Genomic DNA, 21756 nt, shown 5'->3' with positions numbered 1-21756 from the left:
AAAGTGACCATCACCTGGAATTGTTCTATCATGAGTGGGCAACTGCTCATGTAACAGAATTTAAGCGATAGTGAAATTCTTTCCTACTAGGACTGTACTCAGAAGTATAGAACTTAATATACTAGAAATAAAAGGATGTTAAGGGTTATTTAGCCCAACAGTCTCATTTAACACAGAAGGAAACTGAAGCTCAAAGAAGCTGTTCAAGTCTATGGTAGAAGAAAGACCAAGGATTTGGAAGCAAAGAGAAGTATATCTGAATTGAGTTGACAACCTTTCAAGCTACGATCTCCAATTTTCAAAAACCACACCTACCAGAATGGGTAAAGACAGACAATATTGTTAGCAAGAAAGTGGTAGGAACAGGATTCTCACACACTGCTGGCAGTGTTTATTAAAGCTGAACACAGGCCGGGCGTGGTGGCTCACGCCTGTAATCCCAGCACTTTGGGAGGCCGAGGCGGGCAGATCACGAGGTCAGGAGAACGAGACCATCCTGGTGAACACAGTGAAACCCCGTCTCTACTAAAAATACAAAAAAATTAGCTGGGCAAGGTGGTGAGCGCCTGTAGTCCCAGCTGCTCGGGAGGCTGAGGCAGGAGAATGGCGTGAGCCTGGGAGGAGGAGGTTGCAGTGAGCCAAGATGGTGCCACTGTACTCCAGCCTGGGCCACAGGGCGAGACTCCATCTCAAAAAAAAAAAAAAAAAAGCTGAACACAGCACGCTGTAAAACCCAGAAGTTTCAATTCTATGTATACACCCAACGGAAACACCCACATAAACACCTAAAGTTATATACATAATTATATGGCGGTGAAAATGATCTACAACTACACATGTTAACAGTGTATCACACAAACACAGTGTAAATGAAAGACACCCAACATAAAAGTACAACCCATATAATTTCAATTATAAAAACTACAAAAACAAGCAAAACTAATCTGTGTTAGGAGTCAGGATACTGGCTATCTTTATTAGGGCCTGGGGAGTTATAATCAGAAGACAGCAAAGCCAAACTTGCAGGGTACTGCTCATGTTCTGGTTCTCAGCATGAATGTTATGATTACATGAGTGTGTTCAGTTCATGAACATTCATCAAGCTATACTGTCATGATACATACACTTTTCTGTATGTATGTGTCTTTTACCCCTTTTTGAAGCAACCTCAGCGAAACAATGGAATCCATCACAGTCTCACTGTTTGTAAATGACAGAAGCGGGTTCCAATAACCCATGCACTATACTAAGTTCTTACATTCTTCCCAATTCCAGAGAATTTCTTAAACACATACTTAAGACCAGTTTATGGCCCCTGAGATATACTGAGATCATAGCTTCTGGTGCTTAAGGCTCTCCCACATTCCTTCCTGGCCATAAATTGGATCCTTCCATTTTCAGGCCCTCTTGTGTGAGTCAGTGCAGAAGAGGAGACTGACACATTTACATGACAAACAGAGGGAAATATTCTGTGACAGTATTTTAAAAGGAAAATCCATTCGAAAGACCAAACTTGTCATCCAATAGTTGGGCTGTCTGTACACCCAATGAGAAATACTTAGATAATTCAAAAATAGAAACAGTTTTAAGGGTCTAATTTTACAAATGGATGTCTGAGAGCATAAGGCATGACACTTCTCTGTTGTTAGCAAACTACATTGAGTTTCAGTGTTCGCAAATTTTACAACACAATGGAATTGAAACACACAGAGACTATTATTTCTGGAATACTTGAAAAGTTTCAAGTTTCATCCTCAAAACAGGACTTTAACTCTATGCTCCTTAATGTATGTTAATTCCACGAGGAAGCCTCAGAGGCTGGGAGTGTGGGGGCAAGATGGAGGAGTCATAATTTTCATAGCACGTACAACCAAAGCCACTGTTGTATGAAATGTACAGCATTGTTATAAACTATGTGATAAATTCTTAAGTCACTTTTCCTGCCTAACAAATGATTTTTTTGAAAAACATTTAAGCATTAGGAAAAAATGAACAGAAATTCTCTTACAGGTGAAAATAGCAAATGGAAACAGGTTTTAAAGTTCTCTACTTTCACACTGCCATCTGCTGCTGATTTAGAGAAATATATCATTAGGTCAGAGATTAAAGACAAAAAATTTTAGAACTGAAATTTTGGAAGTTGGAAATGGTCTAAACACCTCAATTTAAAAATGGTGAAACTGGAACTCAGAAAGATCATGTGATTTGACCAAGAGTCCATAGCTAGCCAATGACAGGTCTAAGGCCAAAGTCAGATCAGCATTCTCCCTGATTGAGAAATAGTTCAATTGGGATCTTAATTTTTTCCTAGCAATCAAATTATTAGTAAAGAACATCAGTGTACTGTTAGAGTAGGTAGTTAGGCAGACATGAGCAGGGCAGGAGAGCCCTTGCCTCACCCAGGAATTTCCGGTAACCATCAGGTGATGGTCAGGCATTTAATATACTGTTTTTCTGAAATGATAATTGGCCACAGCCAACACCAGGGGAAGACAGTCTCCCAGTAGATAGAAAACACCTGGAGCTGGTGATCAGCAGCTTCTCAGTAAAATCTCAGGTGTTGGGCACATGGACTCGGGCATGCTCTCTAAGAGGCAAAATGGATGTACGACCTTCCTCTGGGGGCATTTGACTGGTAAAGGAAAACTGCCCCTACGGAGCACGAGCACAACCTCAGTAAACACACTATGCACGTGGTCACCCTCCCAAATGACCAACACTGCACATGCAGCAGTTGAGCAATAGCCAACCACGAGGGAAGAATCAAGAGAGAAGGAAAATCCCCAGAACCATGCCAATTGGTAAAACCCCAAGTCAAGGACTGAATGGGGCACTTGAATCTCTCAAGTTGCCCACTTAGCCTTCTTCCAAGTGTAAATACTTCCTTTCACTCCTGCTCTAAAATTTTTTAATAAACTCTCACTCCTGCTCTAAAACTTGCCTTAGTCTCTTTCTCTGCTTTAAACCCACCTCTGTCCCCTGGCTGAATTCTTTCCTCCAAGGAAGCAAGGATCAAGTTTGCTGCAGACCTGTATGGATTCACCACTGGTAATGGTACTTTTGTTAATGTCTTATAGATAACATAGCTTTATGAACTTATGTTAGATGAAAACATAAAATTTATAATCACTTGGTGTTCAATAGTTCAGAGCAAATTATTTTACCCTTATCCTTAGAACCTGGGTTTATTTATAGATCCTATTTACATAGATTTAAAACACAATAGCCTCATATTTCAGCAATAACAAGACAAAATGTATCAAAGTGACCATCAAGTCACATCTGCAAAATGTGACACATTTATATGTTTAGCTTTATAGTAACTGTGCAAGGCCTCAAGATGATAAACCATCTATTATTCCTCAGCACTGGATGAGTTTCAAGAGACAGATTAAATCAAAGGGCTACTTGCAGGAGATTTCTTACAATGCAAAGTGAAAACTTTGCAGAAGGGAACTTTGGAACAAAAGTTAGTTTACCTATGACATGAACCAGTGATTCCACACCTTTGAACCTGAACAATTTTAGGGGAAAAAAGGGGGAAAGGGGGGAGGGGATTCCTAATTTTTTATTTTCACAAGATACTTTAAAAATGCAATAACTGGCCGGGCATGGTGACTCAAGCCTGTAATCCCAGCACTTTGTGAGACCAAGGCAGGTGGATTACCTCAGGTCAGGAGTTCAATACCAGGTTGGCCAATATGGCGAAACCCTGCCTCTACTAAAAGTACAAAAATTAGCCAGGCGTGGTGACACATGCCTGTAATCCCAACTACTCAGTAGGTTGAGGCAGGAGAATTGCAGGAACCAGGAAGGTGGAGGTTGCAGTGAGCTGGGATCACGCCACTGCACTCCAGCCTGGGCAACAAGCAAAATTCTGTCTCAAAAAAAAAAAAAGTAATAACCATCTATTATTACTACTGCTTAATTAGAGAAGAAGAAATGTTTAAATAAGCAAATAGTGAGAAGGATGTAATTTCAGAATAAACTGCAAGGCAGTAAGAAGATAAGGGGAACTTCACACATACACACACACACACACACATTTCATCTGTCATTGCCTTTATATTTATTTTGCCTTTGGTGAAAGTTTTTCCGGAACTTACCATTGCCTGTGTATTAGTGTTCAAGAGCCAATATTACTGTTGTCAGTATTGGTGTTTAGAAGCCACTATTGCCTCAGCTTCCTAAGTTACCACCACTCCTGCCTAATTAAAAAAAAAAATTTTTACAGAGACAGGGTCTCATTATGTTGCCCAAGCTGGTCTTAAACACCTGGTCTCAAGTGATCCTCCTATCTCAGCCTCCCAAAGCTCTAAGTTTTATAGGCATGAGCCACTACACCCAGCCCAGTGTGTATTTATTATACCTATAGCTCATCTAAACTGGAATGAGCCACATTTCAGGTGCCCAGTAGCCACATGTGCCCATAGTACTGGACAGTACAGTTCTAGAGTCTCATAAAATGTTAGAAAAGGACACAGAGAAATCAAACACAATCCAGGATCTAGACAAGAGGCAAAACAAACTCACATCAAGGGTTAAAATAAAACCCAAGGCCAAAAGCACCAAAAGAAAGGTTCAGATGGCTTGTTTGGGGATTTCATAAGAGGGAGAGCAACCAAGGCCACAGAACTAAGCCTTGAACTAGGCTGTGAAGTATGGTTATGTCAACAAAAGGGATGAACATGTATTCTAAATGGAGGAAATAGAAACATAACGTGATTTTTCAGTTTTTAATTTATTATAGGATAGTTTTGGGAATGAAATTATTCCCTTTGGGAAATAAACTCAACCTCCACGCACTTCTTTTTCCTAGAAAGTTTCAGAGAGTCCCAGGAGTATAAGGATGGCCAGGTCTGCTGCAGTGAATACATCAGTTGGCTGATGCTACAGTGAGAAACAAAATATAGCAGTAACCAAGTTATGGACCTGCCATGCAGCAAGGATTTCCTAACAGAGTGGATCAGTTGGGCCTGTGAAGGTTCTACCTTTCCACCTAAAATGCAGGGAGCCCAAGATGTGAGCTCCCCCAAATTGCAGGTTCCTCAATCCTTGCTCCAGCAAAGACTGTAAATCTCAAGTTCATCTCCTTGAAAAAGAAAAAGGCACTAAGGAGCCACGCCCACTCGAATTTTTGATCTCATATACCCTGACTGCCTTTCATTTTAGTTGGTTTGGTGGTATTTAGATGGCAGAAAGCTTAACCAAAACGTGGTCTTTATTCCTACCAATCTTAAATCTGCCTAGCACACTGGGAACCTGCCAATGCAACAGAATCCTTGAGAGAGGCAGGAATTCAGTACTTCTTGAAGGAGTTAACAGTGCTTAGGGATACAGCTCTGCCAGCACTCATAACTCATTCAGCAAGTGGGCCTAGCCATACTGACTCACTGTATTAACATGGTGATACATTTACTGACTCATATTATGAGTTTGAACACCTTTGGAGGAGGTGAAGACAAAAGGGAGAGGGCAAGAACTCTCAAATCTGCTTTGAGTACAAAACTGCAGACTAGATCTCCGTGTTGTTTCCTGCTGTTTCAGCACTTGGGTAGTGTGAGAAACAGAAGCACCGTTTCCTTGAATTTGGAGAACAAATATCTAGTCAAAGGGTGTGTTAGCTCATCTTAAAACAATGCAAGGCCATGATAGCTCTCTAGTTCAGTTACCTTCCATTCCTCCCCTATCAGTCAGGTTTCAACCAGAGAAACAAAATCAGTGGGAAGTATATATGAAGACATTTATTGCAAGGAATTGGCCTACACATTTGGCATAACCATACTAGGCAGCCAGACAATACCTGCCTAGCTAACCAAGTCAAAAATTTGTAGGAGAGGCTGTTAGAAAGGGCATGTTGGAACTCTCAGGGATAGGTCGCAGCTACAATTACAAGCAGAATTTCTTCTTTGGGGAAAGCTCATTTCTGCTCTTAAAGCCTTGCAACAATTGAGCCAAATCCATCTAGATTTTCTAGGATACTCTGCCTTATTTAAAGTTAAGTGACTATGCACTTTACTCACATCTACAAAATAACTTCACAGCAACGCCTAGATTCATGTTTGAACAACTGGAGAAAGTAACCTAGCCAAGGTGACACATAAAACTGACTGTCACACCTTCTAACATAATCCCTCCTCTCCAGCCAAATTTACTCCACCAGAACACAGCCTCTGCAGTATGGGATCCAGGCCTCTGCATAAAGTTAATTCGCATGGACTTCCCTCTCCCTGTCTATCTGCTTATGAAAGTCCATTGTCCTATCTGACCCATCTCAATAGCTTCCTCAAAAGCTATCCCTCTAAAACCTCAGAGATTTTTCTGCCATTGCTATTCTCCTTGATACTTGTGAATTCTCAAATTATTAGTTACCTTTTTTTTCTGTCTCTTCCCTGAGACTACAAACCTCTTAGAAACATGGATGGTGTTTTCTATCTTGGCATCCCTAGCTCAGAGACCTTAGGAATATGTGTAATGAGAATGAGCTCATTCACAATGTATAACCCAGGAGGGTAGGATCCTTCTTACCCAGCTTTATTCATCCCAGGGATTATCCGGACAAACAAAGAAATCAGGCAAGGGGAAGAAGTATTTTCTTCTCAATTATTTAAGTTTCAAGGAAAAAGAATTAAGAATTAAGATTACGAAGAGTGTAAAGCCCAGAATTCCATGCCTTTTCACAGTTTTAATATGCTATTATGAGCTACTGTCCAAATCTAGGTTTGTCAATGCCCAGGAGTAGGACTTCATATTTCACATGCTTAGGCACAATCTTGGCAAAGTTCCAGCTCCCTCTCCTGCCCACCTTTCCAAAAACTGTCTTCATCTTCCATCCTGAAGGGTACCTTTCTTTTGCACGTTTTATAGACAATTTACTTTTCATGATTTACATGGCATGAGTAGCGCCACATGCAGGAAGAAATCTATAATAGTTCTCTTTACTTTAAAAAATGTCAAAGCAAATCGTACATCAGAGAGTTATCAAAAAGTTAAAGATTAAAATTTAAAGATAGAGGGCTTAAGTCAGTGGTAGTTCCTAACTAAAAATCACTTTGGGGACTTAAAAAAATTCATGAGGTCAGGCACAGTAGCTTATGCCTGTAATCTCAACACTTTGGGAGGCTGAGGCAGGAGAATCCCTTGAGCCCAGGAGTTTGAGACCAGCCTGGACCACACAGTGAGAACTTGTCTCTACAAAAAATATGAAAAGGGCCGGGCGCGGTGGCTCAAGCCTGTAATCCCAGCACTTTGGGAGGCCGAGACAGGCGGATCACGAGGTCAGGAGATCGAGACCATCCTGGCTAACACGGTGAAACCCCATCTCTACTAAAAATACAAAAACTAGCCGGGCGAAGTGGCGGGCGCCTGTAGTCCCAGCTACTCGGGAGGCTGAGGCAGGAGAATGGCGTAAACCCGGGAGGCGGAGCTTGCAGTGAGCTGAGATCCGGCCACTACACTCCAGTCCGGGCGACAGAGCGAGACTCCGCCTCAAAAAAAAAAAAAGAAAAGAAAAACATAGTTAGGCATGGTGGCATGTACCTGTAGTCCCAGCTAATCAGGAGGCTGAGTTGGGAGGATCACTTGAACCCGGGAGGTCAAGGTTGCAGTGAGCCAATACAGCACCACTGCACTCCAGCCTGGGACAGAGCAAGACCCAATCTCAAAAATAAAAAATAAAAAAATAAAAAATTCATGAATCTAGGCCCCATGATGGACCAAATGAATTAGAATGTCTGAGTGTCAAATCCACGCAATTATATGCTGAAATGGTCCCATAGATGATCCTAATTATCTCCCTGGCTAAGAACCGCTGATGTCCATTTGAGTAACCAACATAAAAATACTTATTCCACTTCCAGGGTACTAATGATCCACTTGTTTCTCTGTAGAACAAAGTTGTCATAAAGCAGATGGTCAAAGTGGCTTGCACACTGCCAGACACTGCTTACTAATACTACATAAACACTGTTTCAGAGTTTGCTTCTTAATTTATGCTATGAGGAACCCAAAGAGGCCAACATCAAATACAATATGTTCAATGGAGCCAGCCATACTGAAACTTGAACACAATATCTAAAGTGTATGTATGTATGTATGTATGTTTATATATATATATATGCATATACACACACACACACACACACACACACACACACATGCAGGCGGAAGTTATAGCTGTTTAGCCATCCTTTTCTTTCCCCACCACTTTTCATTCTTGAATTATTTGCCCTCATTTTTTCTAGGCTCATCTTTAAAAGCTTTGCTCACCAGGTGCAAATGACATTGAACCTAGAGAGGTTAAGTGACTTGCATAAGGTCACTCAGCTCAATGGTGGTAGAGCCAGGACTTGAATTAGCTTCTGACTCCACCCTCAAGCTCCTTCAAGTACTTGTTGTCTGCTAGAATTTTGATAAGATGGCCTAACTCTCTGGTCCCTACAAGCAGGGCTGGCTTGTTGGATTTGTGACCTATGCAAGTTGCACAGGGCCCAGTGCTTAGAAGGATCCCACACTTGGTTTAGTGCTCTGCTGTCACTAAATTCTTAATTTTTTAACAAGGATTCTGTATAGTCATTTTGCACTGGGGCCTGCAAATTATGTAGCCAGTTCTGCCTAAGAGTAAAGAGGGCTGCTCCTGGCTCTTGAGATGAGTGATCATCCACCTAGAAACTTGGAAAACGTGTAGAGCTGTAGTTGAATTGTCAAAAACAGTCAGCTTCAGCTCTGACCACCAATGCCCATCCTTAAGGAGATCTAGGCTCTCCTCAACCCTCTACTCCAACGTGGACAGACTTGTGAAAAGAAGCTTCATTCTTCGAGTACGTGCTAATTGAGTTAGCATTTCAATTATCCTTTGACCCTTGCTGGAAGCCAAAGTAACTACATTTCTGTTTAACTTAGTATTTGCTAATAGAAATGGTGACTAATTAGAGAACATTTAAAAAAATTCTTTCCTCCCCACTACCGGTCTTATTTTAGAAATCAATACTTTCAAATCGCATTATTAACATTATCGGTTATCATCCGCTTGTACTTTGATGGCTTTACAAGCAATCCTTATTTTGAGAAACTCTATGAAACAAATCTAGGCAAACTTTTCCTGTTTCCCTTGAGCTTATAATGGCAACATTTTTATGTGTTTACTTGTATTTAGTCATCTTATCTGACATAGTGAGATGATCCCGCATTGTTTTTTAAGCCTTTTTGTCTTGTTTATAATTTAACAAGGTAATATAACAATTGGAAGCATTGCTTTTTTTGAAAGACATCCCCTTTAAAATTCAGGAGAGAAGGATATTTAAAAGAAGGAATGACTAATACATTTTGTTTTAAGCATATTTTCAAGAAACCATTTTAGAGCTGAAAAATACCTTACAAATCATATTTAATGTCCTGATTTTCCCCATAAGAATAGAGATTGTGATTTGCTCAATGAATAATGGTGAGTTCATAGCACACAGGAAGAGAGCCCAGGGCTACTGACTCTATCTAGATCACCACCTTTTGTGCTTAAATAGTTCCAAATGTGTTGGAGTAATGGTCACTAAATATTACTGCAGAGTTCCAACTATGATTCTAGAAGTTGAAGTGGCATATGATTTTAATGGTGCAAAGGAAAATAAAAAGTCTCTACTGTTCTCTCTAAAGATGACAGGAATCACTATTACATCATATGCAACTGTTCATCAAGAATATCACCTTTGGAGACACACAAAATATATCACATATATCTTATACATAACACTATATTAAAATCTTTAATGAGGATTTTAATTTTGTGATTGGATTGGATTGGATTTTGTGAGACTCTTTGCTATGTCTGCTTTTTCTTGTGAAGTTCTCATGATCACAGGACATGTGATTTGACCACAGTGTATCTGAAGCAAAGAAGAGTAATCACAAGCCATGTAGAAGCTGCTTAGAGGGCTGCCGAGAGCCATTTGGTCCTTTGGTCCTTACCAGTGTACCTTGAACATACCTTGAATGTACCTGGATCACTACCTTCATCTCCCTGACTCATTCTTACTCATACATATGTGTGTCTTACAAGACTGTGAGCCTCTTAAGGGCATGAACCATGTGTTTGCTGTTCATCTTTTCATTTGTAGCATCTAGTTCACTGCCTGGCACATCGTAGAAAATAAATGAATAAAGATATGAATGAATGGATGGATGATTTAACATCTTAGGGAGTGCCTGTATTTTCACACAGATTTATTACAGTGAAAGTACAATCATTTTAATGAAGGTGGTAAAAGATATGTTATACTTTGAAAAGAAAGCTCTCTCTGCCTTGTATAATGTTCATGATGTAGTAAGCGTAATTAAATGATTAAAGAGTAAAGGGAGGCATAAATTTATCCACTTACTTGCAAGCAAGCCAACTCCACTTGCCAGGGATCCAACCCAAGCTGTTTTTCCTTTCCCTTCACCAAAGGCATCCAGCCATTCTATGTACAGGACTCCAACAGCTAGCGGGGATCCGTAACACAAAAACTGAGTCAAGAAGGAGACAAACACAATCACCCAGCCCCATCCACCGTCAGGTGACTTTTTAAGTTCCATTGTAAGACAAAATCAGGAGACGTTTCTCTGCAGGTCCTAAACAAAAACAAACAGAAAAGAAAAGCTTATTTAGAGTGTGGTAGGACACAGCACTTGGGGTTAAAATATCTCCTCCGAAAGTAAAAAATAAAAAAGATTCTCCAAAGACATGCATGGAAAAGCATAAAATATCACTGACATAGCAAGTTAACAAATACATTTGCATTTATTATTTGAATAAATGATGCATATACATGGTACAATTTTTTTTAATTATAAAAAGCGTAAAGTGAAATATAACCTTCTCAACTTTGTCTACCTTCACCAGGTTCCCACCCTGCTCAACCACAGAGAGCCACTAATTTTAGTTTCTTAGTTTTTAGTTTCTTGAGTTCCCTAGGAAGCAGATTCCTAGCAAGAAGGAGACTGATCAGGAATGCTCTCTAGTTGATGCCTATGGAAGGGCACAGATGGCAAAGGGAGAAGATCAGCTGCAGATAACTTTCCAGTTATAAAGAAGGGGATTTCTAAAGTTGGGATGACCCTTCAGAGCTGTGCTGAGCTGGGTGCTGGGAGCTTCCCATCCATACTTCCACATTGATCATGCACTGGATATGGCTACCCAGGATTGGGTGGTGATCCAAGGTGAGGTGGCTCCCTTCAGAGGAGGCAATCTATCCCCATAAGAGCTGTCAGCATTCTCGACAGTTGGGGCAAGGACTCTGTCATTCCTGAAGGGGACCTGGAGGGGAACTGGCAGCACATCACAATGCTCACTGACTGGAGTATTTTTCCAGTTTCCTTATGCATGTATAAGCAAAACCAAGCAAATATTCTCAATGTCTTTTTCATAAAAAAGTAGTGTATTATATATTACACTCCCCACCTTCCTTTGTCCACTTAACATCCTGAGAGATTTTTCCCTATCAATACATAGACAGCATCCTTAGTCATTTTTATAAGTACATAGGATGTACTTATACCATATGGCTGTATGCTTGCTTATTTACTTATTCAATAGCAAAAACACTTGCATGGTTCAAAATGAAAAAAAGACAAAAGACAGACAGTCCTCTATCTACCTATTTCCCACTTAAGCCTTATCTCCTCCACAGGTAACCAGTGCATCTTGTTTCTTGTATATCCTTCTAAGGTTTCTTTATGCATGCACTGGCAAACTCAAATATAGATTTCCTCTATTTTTTACACAAAAAAGAGCATATTATATACATTGGTATGTGTTCTCTTTCACTTGACAAATATCTTGAAGATCTTGCACATCAATGCATACTGACCTTCCTTATTCATTCCTTACTTCTGTACTATATTCCAGTATGGAACTTGATCTTAAGTTTTTTTGACCAGTCCCTATGGCTTCAATGAAAAACCCTTACACATTCATATACCTTTTTGCTTATAGGCATATCTGTTAGATAAAATCCAAAAGAGGAATTGCTGAGTCAAAGGGAATATGCATTTACAATTGTAATTTCAGAAAGTATTGAAAAAAGCTGAGGTGGGAGGATCATTGAGGCCAGATACTACCAAATTAAGTTCAAGAGCATTGAACTAATTCATATTGTCTCCAGGGTTTTGAATGTGTTGTGAAATTTTTGGATTTTTGCAAATTTCTTGGTTTTAAAATAGCATTTCATCATAGTTTCAACTTACATTTCTTTTTCTTTTTTTTTTTTTTTGTTTTTTTTTGAGGCGGAGTCTCGGTCTGTCGCCCAGGCTGGAGTGCAGTGCGTGATCTCAGCTCACTCAACTTGCATTTCTTATAGTATAAATGTGGTGTATCATTTTGAAGATGAAAAGTCAGTTGAAAATCTTAATTCTTAGATGTATTTGGATATTCTATTCTGTTCCATTGGTCTGTGTATTCATACATCATTACCACATTTGTTTAATCACAGAATATTTTTTATAAAAGTTCTTTTACCATATGTTACTCTCTAATGGGGCTTTTTCTGTCTTTATAATTACACTTCTTTTGCAATATTTTGTAGCTATTCATGTTTTCTGTTCTATATGAACTTCAGAATCAGCCTGTCTGGTTCAAAAAGAAATCAGATGATGCTTTCATTAGGACTGAGTTAAATGTAAAAGTTGATATATGGAGAACTGACCTTTTACGATGTCAACTCATTCTAAGAACATAATATGTTTTGCATTTGTTCAAGTCTCCATCTATGTTCTTAGTGTTTAAAATGTTCCTCAATAGTTCATTGTACTGTATTTTTATAGATTTTATCCTTGCTGCTAATATTGTAATTGGGGTCATTTCTTTTATTCGTCTTCTGTTTGTATGTTTAAAAGCTATTGATGTCTGTATGTTAATTTTACACCCCACTTCCTTACAAAATTATCCTGTTTGTGGTGGATTTTCAGATGATTTTCTGAATATACAATACACAATGCAATACAGTCATATAGTCACCTACAGTTGCAATTTTTATCTCCTTATATGTCTTAAATATTTATATTTCAAATTTCCTTCTTTTTTTTTTTTTTTTAGACGGAGTTTTGCTCTTGTTGCCCAGGCTGGAGTGCAATGGCACGATCTTGGCTCAATGCAACCTCCACCTCCTAGGTTCAAGCAATTCTCCTGCCTCAGTCTCCTGAATAGCTGGGATTACAGGCACCCACCACCATGCCCAGCTAATCTTTTGTATTTTTAGTAGAGATGGGGTTTCACCATGTTGGCCAGGCTGGTCTTGAACCCCTGACCTCAGGTGATCCATCTGCCTCAGCCTCCCAATGTGCTGGGATTACAGGCGTGAGCCAACGTGCCCAGCCCCTAATTTCCTTCTTTTGTCTTTGCATTGAACAGTACATACAGAATAATATCAATTTACAAAAGTATACATTTTTGTCTAATTCCTAACTTTAGTGGGAATGCCCTCAAATAGCATGATGGTGTCTCTGGTGCTTAGTTGGATTACTTTTACAAAGTTAAGAAAGTAATTTGCATTTTTATATTTTTGAGTGTTATTATAAGTAATCGTTATTATATTTTATCAAATGTGTTTCCAGTGTATAGGAAGATAGTCATACAATTTTCCCTTTATAACTTTTAATATGGTAAACTATATGTTTTCTACTACTGAAGCATCCATGAATTATTGGATTAAATTTCCCTGGTTCATGCATTATTTTGACTATGTTAGTCTATTTTGGCAGAGGGATTTTTTAATTCATAGGAAAAATTGGTCTATTTTTGTTTTTGATTTCTACTAGTGTTGGTACCCAAATGGTGTTTACTTTATTTAAAAATTTGGGCTGGGCACAGTGGCTCATGCCTGTAATCCTAGAACTTCGGGAGGTCAAGGCAGGCAAATGGCTTAAGGACAGGAGTTTGAGACCAGCCTGGGCAACAGAGTGAAACCCTATCTCTACCAAAAAAATACAAAAATTAGCCTGGTGTGGTGGTGCAGCTGTAGTCTCAGCTGCTCAAAAGGTTGAGGTAGGAGGATGGCTTGAGTCCAGAGTTTGAGGTTACAGTGAGCAGTAATTGCACCACTGCACTCCAGCCTGGGGGACACAGTGAGACCCTGTCTCAACAACAACAGCAACAAAAGGCAAGAAAAGAAAAGAAAAATTTTTCTTCTTTTTCTAAACAGCTTACATGGCAATGGATTTGGAGATCCAAGGCCTAACCTTCAAGTCCCCAGCAGGGCCTCCCACTTAACCTGCACCTTCCATGTCTCTTCACTATGCCAGGTTTACAGTCAGGTGCAACAGAGTCTTTGCCCACAGGTTCTGCCAAACCATGCCCTTGGCTGTGGTTTCAACAGATAATGTCTGAAGACAGTAGGAATATCAAGTATCCATTCACACGCAGCCTAATTAGATGACAAGGCATTTGGCTACCTTTAGAGAGTGATAGCTACACCCATCATTTGCCTGGGCTTCCGTGGATTTATTTCTTCACTTTGATTTCAGAGCAATGGGCAGAACTCATGTCACCATGTGCCATAAGTCTTTATACAAATTAACTTTCAACATTTAATAACCAAAAACAGAAAGATGTTACAAGTAGTGAACAAAACTGTAGGTATAAAATCCAGACACTCAAACCACATGATTGTGTTAACAGAATTATCCAAACTTCCAAATCAGAAATTTTTGTAGTAATCAAATATGTTCCTCCATTGGACATTTACTCTCTCCATAAACTCTCTTACCTACTCTATTGTAAAAGTAAACAACGTAATGCTGGTCTTTCTAATGACAATTTAGTACTTTACAATTTCTGTTCAGAATCCTCTTTAAAGAAAATATTGTCTGAACTCCTCAAACTAGATAGGATATGATAAAATAGCCAAACACCTGAAGAGACTAAGAGGTTGTGTGAAGACAAATGCATATGAGATTGTCCTTCATTCAAATGCTCCAGTCACAGCACTTCAGGAAAAGTACACATTTATAGAGACAAAGCACCAGAATCATGAATAAAGCCAGTATTCCTGAGAGGTTGCGGGTAATGGGGGAGGATGAAGAGAATTATCTCCCCTACCAGTTTTCAAATCTAAGTAGACAAAAATGCCTTTCTACACCACATACCTCTGCCCTACCTTGCATTGCCATGCCTTGCCTTCGGTGACATTTCAGGATGTAGGACAAGAGCCAAAGAAATTCTCACAGTAAATATTTACGAGAGCAAACCTTGGAAATACAAAGTTCCCATGCACATCAACTCTGACTAGAAAGGCAAGTTTTTATAGTGATGACTAACAGCTTCTGATCTGTCATCATCTCAGAGTTTAAGATACATGTAGTCTCAATAGAACACAGTGAAAACTACCATTTAGTGATTTCCTGTATTCTGTCACTCTAGCACCCTCCTCTCGTGGCTTCCTCTATTCCCTAGGTGCCTCTCACCAGCTGTTTTTCTGATATTCTGTACTGTGTAAGGTGATTTTATAAATAGGCTAGTCTTCATTTCTCCTTTTTGGTAATGGTACTCAACTTCCTTTTTGAGGATATAGATCTGCCCTACGGCTAGAGGGCTTGTGGGACTGTTCATTAAGTTTCCTCGACCTTGAGCAATAAAGGGCAGATAACCCAGGAGAAGCCAGTAGGCTTTCAGGACTCTGAATCTTGATTGAAATGCCTGAATCTTGAGTGAAATGCTATAAGGAAAGGCAAGGAAAATCTGCAGAGATTCCGGATCCCCATGAAAGTGCACTGAAGAGACCTCTGTCAGTTCTACTACCTTGACCTCCCAGAGATACCGAAGCCTGGTTTCTCCAGCCTTCCACGTTTGTGAGCTAACCCAGTAAATTATTTTGTTAAGTTATTGATACTCATTTCTTTACTTGCACAATATATTTACTTGGATAAATATATTGTGAGTATGCAGTAATTTCAAGTTGATTATTTTAACCCTCTATACTCCATTTGGTCCCATTTGGGACAAAGGTAAAGCTGAGGAATATTGTTGATGACCATAGAATATAAGAAATATAGATGTGCAGTATCTGTTTTTAAGAAAATTTCTTCCTATTATCGTCCCTTCTTCATATTTTATGATCTAATATGATAAATTCCCTTATCTGGCATTCTTTTTAATAAAAATTCCATATTAACTAAAATTTCCACTAAGCCTATTTATCCTAATGTTTACAGAAATGCAGCAAGATAACAGTGGTCTTAAAAATTAGCTGGGTGTGGTGGCATGCACCTGTGGTCCCAGCTACTTGGGAGGCTGAGGCAGGATGATAGCTTGAGCTGAGGAGGTCAAGGCTGCAGTGAGCCATGATCATGCCACTGTTCTCCACCCTGGGCAACAGATCAAGATGCTGTCTCAAAAAGAAAAAAAATAGAAGAAGAAGAAAGTGGTCTTTATTCAAAATGTTCTTGATCACTTACACTTACGTTATATTGCACTAGTTACTAAGGGAGACCAGAGGACCTAGAAGGTATGGTCCCTAACCTCAGAAGCTCTTTTAACTCACTTAGGAAGATAAGATATGTGTACATGGGAAAGTGTCTCCATATGGGAAGGTATGTGCACAAGAGAGTATGTACACGGTTGGGTGCCAAACAAGTGGATGGATATTAAATGTTTAGGAGTTAAAGGAAATGAAAGCACTCAAGGTGGGAGCAGGAGTGGAAGGGCCTCATAAAGTAGGTTAGTTCTAAAGAACAATGAAGAGATTCATATAAGGGCGGCCAAGGCAAGAGGAACAACATGAACATACATGTGTAATCAGGATAGGCCTGATAGGTTTGGTGGAGTTGTAGAGGGCAGTTCTTACAGGGCTCACATAGCAAAACAAGATTAGAAAAATGATACTCTCCATGTAAATTCAAGAAGAATGAGTTTCAAGATGTCTGTGTTTATAACCCCAAGAAATAATTGTTTCTATATATTGTAGAATAAATCATTTATATTATCTAAGTGGTGGAATATTTTTTCAAAAAAAAAAACGGCCAGGTGGGGTGGCTCACGCCTGTAATCTCAGCACTCTGGGAGGCCGAAGTGGGTGGATCACCTGAGGTCAGAAGTTCAAGACCAGCCTGGCCAACATGGCGAAACCCCATCTCTACTAAAAAATACAAAAATACAAAAATTATCTGGGCAAGGTAGCACGTGCCTGTATTTCTAGCTACTCAGAAGGCTGAGGCTGGAGAATCGCTTGAACTCAGGAGGCAGAGCTTGCAGTGAGCCGAGATCATGCTACTGCACTCCAGCCTAGGTGACAGAGCAAGGCTCCATCTCTAAATAAATAAGGAAACAAATAAATAAAACAGTTTCCTGTTGCCTTTGCTCCCTTCCCCAAAATAATCGTTCCCTAATAACCCCCATTTGAGCATTGTCTATAAATATCTCCTTAAAGATTCATACATAGACTTTTCACTTGAAATACAAAAGGAGTTCAACAGTAGCACATTTTTATTTGAATCTCAATCACTACCAGACTGTCTGGTGCTGAAGCACTCTATTTTAAGAGCCAAGAATCCTGTGACTTTATCTTGGGAAAAAATGGTTGATTCCAGGTTGATTTTGCCTTGATCTAGTCATCTGTGAGGTGAGTCAAAAGTCTAAAGCATGCTGGGTTCCATGACCTTCCTACAGTTACATTTATGACACTTTAAGCCTGTAAACCACAGGTGAGGAGGTGGACTGAAACCCTCATATGCTGCTGGTGCAGATGAAAAGGCCGAAGCCACTTTGGAAAAAAGTTTCAGGGGTGGAAATGGGGAATGACTTAAAGGGTGCAGGGCTTCTTTGTGGGATGATGAAAACATTTTAAAATTAGATTGTGGTACAGGTAGCACAACTCTATGAACATCCTAAAAATCACTGAGCTGCACACATGAAATGGATCAATTTTATCATGTATGAGTTATACCTCAATAAAGCTGTTAAAATGAAACACTTCAAAAGCTACTGAAAATTATATTTTAGCTCTGACTCCAATGTTGGTAACAAGTTTTATAAACTAAAGAGCAAACCTGTTCAGCCAGAAGCAGTTGTAATACTGATGTCACTGTTCCCCTCAATGACTTTTGTCCCTCCAAACATATACCATTTATCCTATACCACCTCAGTTTGAGTGAAGGAATCCTGGGAATTGAGAAATAATTAACCAATACCTAAAAACAAACAAACAACAAATGTAGGTAAACAAGTCATTCTTTGGGTGTTTTAATGAAATGTAAGCAAAAATGTAGATTTTGGGGGGGAATTCTAAAAATAGGTAAACAAATATATTTAATACAAAATGAAGCTCATAACTCAAATACAAATTAATTACATTTCATTTCATGAGAGGCATAACACAAGTGATCATTTCTCTAGTTCTTGAATCTGCCTTCTCCCTACCACATCTATTATTCAACTTCTACTTTCGCTTTCCCATTTCTTAAACAATTTCATTTTATACTGTTCAAGGGGTAAAAAGTGCATCTGCAGTCATCAGCTGCAACAGTGTCAACACTTATAACTGATTTTTATAACCATTTTTAAATAGGATGGAACTTTAAAATAAGTCTCCTCTGGGTCAAAGACCTAAACTGTCAGGTAAAACTACTCTCTTTGTTGATTTATATATTAGCAAATGTCATCAAGTTAACACTAACGTAAGTCCTTTAAAAGTTATAGTCACCAGTGACTTAATTTTGGCAGTTTCCAATGACATTTCAAAATGCCAGTGTATCATTTCTCTTCTAAGGTCAAATAAATATAGTTATATATCAACATCGGTTTTTAAGGAAAAGAAAAAGAATCCACCCTGTTGTGCTTCTAAAGTATTAAAACTCTTTGTAAAATCATATTGAGTCATCTTCGTTCTGTATGTGTGTGTGTGTGTGTGTATATAGACACAATTCTATAAGCATTTTCTACAGCTTGAAATAGCTATTCCAGGGGTTGAACTCCAAATGATACATATATATATATATATTTTTTTTTTTTTTTTTTTTTTTTGAGGTGGAGTCTTGCTCTGTCATACAGGCTGGAGTGCGGTGGCGCGATCTCGGCTCACTGCAAGCTCTGTGTCCCAGGTTCATGCCATTCTCCAGCCACAGCCTCCCGAGTAGCTGGGACTACAGGCACCCACCACCATGACCCACTAATTTTTTTTTGGTATTTTTAGTAGAGACAGGGTTTCACCATGTTAGCCAGGATGGTCTCAATCTCCTGACCTCGTGGTCCGCCTGCCTCGGCCTCCAAAAGTGTTGGGATCAAAGACATGAGCCACTGTGCCCGGCCTCCAAATAATAATTTTAGTACAACTGTAAATCCAGTTGTGGTGGCCTTGATTAGATTGTCTCAGAAGTCAAGATGGGATTAAGCTACTTTCATGTTTCTGACTAGTAGCATACTAAATATTGAAAGAAAACAAAAAAGAGGATATGAAAACCCAGGTTTTGGTTAAATATCTACATCTTAAAAATTAATGCTATTAGCCAAACAGTGATGAATATATATAGAAAATAGTCTACATATTAAGATAGACTACAGATAGACTATATTAAATATACTAAATATTCAGCCAGGTGCAATGGCTCATGCCTGTAATTCCAGCACTTTGGGAGGACAAGGTGGGCAGATTATTTAAGGCCAGGAGTTTAAGACCAGCCTGGCCAACATGGTGAAACCCCGTCTCTACTAAAAACACAAAAATTAGCCAGCTCTGTTGGCAGGTGCCTGTAATCCCAGCTACTTGGGAGGCTGCAACAGGAGAACCGCTTAAACCCAGGAAGTGGAGGTTGCAGTGAGCTGAGATGGTGCCACTGCACTCCATCCTGGGTCACAGAGCGAGACTCCATCTACACAATGGACTATTATTCAGCAATAAAAATAGATGAAATATTTACACATGCAACAACATGTATAACCTTAAAAACCTTAAGCTAAGTGAGAAAACGTAATTGAAAGAGATCACATATTGTATGACTCCACTTATGTGAAATGTCCAGAACGGGCACATCTGTAGAGACAGAAAGCAGATTAGTGGCTGCCTAGGGCTGGGAGGTTTTGGGGTAGGGAGAAATAGGGAGTGACTGCTAATGCATATGAGGTTTCTTTCAGGGGTGATGAAAATGCTCTAAAATTGATTGTAGTGATGGTGGTACTACTCTAAATATACTAAAGCCATCAAGGGAGTGATACACTTTAAATAAGTGAATTATATGTAATTTGTAATATAATAAATCCAAAAAAATTAATGTAAACCCTGACCATGTGAATTTGTCAACACTCATCATACTGTATGCTTATAATTGTTGAATTTTACTGGATGTAAGTTATAACACGATAAATCTTGTTGGGAACAGACTCCCCAAATTCTGGCCATAAACTGGCCCCAAAACTGGCCATAAACAAAATCTCTGCAGTACTGTGACATGTTCATGATGGCCATAAAGCCCATGATGGAAGGTTGTGGGTTTATGGGAATGGGGGCAAGGAACACCTGGCCCACCCAGGGCGGAAAACCGCTTAAAGGCATTCTTAAACCACAAACAACAGCATGAGCGGTCTGTGCCTTAAGGACATGCTCCTGCTGCAGATAACTAGCCCATCCCCTTGTTTCCCATAAGGGATACTTTTAGTTAATCTAAAATCTAAAGAAACTATGCTAATGACTGGCTTACTGTTAATAAACATGTGGGTAAATCTCTGTTCGGGGCTCTCAGCTCTGAAGGCTGTGAGACCCTTGATTTCCCTCTTCACACCTCTATATTTCTGTGTGTGTGTCTTTAATTCCTCTAGTGCTGCTGGGTTAGGGTCTCCCCAACCAAGCTGGTCTTGGCAACTTACTTTTTAAAAGATGAATGCTATAAACACACAGTTACAATGACCAAATATGTGGCCTGACTTAGAGATAAAATTAACAACTGCACGAGACTTTTCATAAATATGAGCCCACATACCGGGTCAATGGCCCTCCTCCCCACCCACATCCACTCTCCCCACCTATACCTACACCCAAATTTTTAACCTAGTAACAGGTTTGTGTGAGGGAAACAAAATCAGAAATTAGGTGCTGCTTACTTCATTGGTATTATAGCTCCTCAAACAAAGGAGCAACAGAGCAAAGCTTCTCCTCGGGTGCAGGAATGCCTAAATATCATGAAAGAGGAATCTGAATAATGAGAATAAAACATAAATTCAGGGTTTCTGAGGTCAACATCAGTGACCTTGGGCTGCTTTAGGTACACATGGAGGACGGAGAAAACAGAAAACTATTTTAAGCAAGTTAACAATTTTTTTCAATTACTTCCTAGCTTTCCTTTATTCTTCTTAGTCTTACCATCAAGATGGGGTAGATAGGAAGAAGGCACATTTTTCTAGTATCTGGTTCCAGAACGATAGGAACTGAGTAATGGTTAAGATCAGATGCTTTTTAAATCAAGTTTGTATCTAAGTTCTGGTCCAGTCTGTGCTACTTAGCATGGGATTTTAAGCCAATTGCTTGTTGGCTTTGAGCCTGTTTTCTCATTTGTAAAACAGGATCAGAGTGGGGTTGCAAATTCAAAGCTCACTGCTAGGCATGTAGTAAAAAAAAAAAAAATGCTTAATAAATATGAGCTATTACTTTCACAACCTTAGGATTTTTTTTTCTGGTATTGAAGAATCTGGAACTTAAGGGATTTCTGGTAATTTCATAGCCATTGTCTAAGGAGTAGTTACTGGCTATCCAGAATTCTAGAACAACAACCGGTTACTGGATCATTTAGAGACCTAGGGCTTTTAAA

At 39.3% G+C, this 21756-nt stretch overlaps 1 protein-coding gene across 2 annotated transcripts in view; it reads right to left on the bottom strand.

Moving 5' to 3' along the window:
• The window catches only part of SLC16A9 (solute carrier family 16 member 9), a 58556-nt gene that overhangs the window by 24592 nt on the left and 12208 nt on the right, over positions 1 to 21756 (bottom strand). The window contains exons 2-3 of one of the 2 annotated variants that reach the window (XM_033208798.1): positions 18010 to 18150; positions 10371 to 10602 (exon numbers count right to left, since the gene is read on the bottom strand). In XM_033208798.1, the coding sequence (XP_033064689.1) occupies positions 10371 to 10566 (196 nt within the window). In that variant the 5' untranslated portion in view covers positions 10567 to 10602; positions 18010 to 18150. The remainder of the gene's footprint in view (positions 1 to 10370; positions 10603 to 18009; positions 18151 to 21756) is intronic. The other variant, XM_033208797.1, reaches the window with a different exon arrangement.

Source organism: Trachypithecus francoisi, unplaced genomic scaffold (assembly GCF_009764315.1).
Source record: "Trachypithecus francoisi isolate TF-2019V2 unplaced genomic scaffold, Tfra_2.0 Lachesis_group9, whole genome shotgun sequence".
Classification (NCBI taxonomy): Eukaryota; Metazoa; Chordata; class Mammalia; order Primates; family Cercopithecidae; genus Trachypithecus; species Trachypithecus francoisi.
Note: the sequence above shows the minus strand (reverse complement) of the source record. Positions and strands in the feature narration are given on the sequence as shown.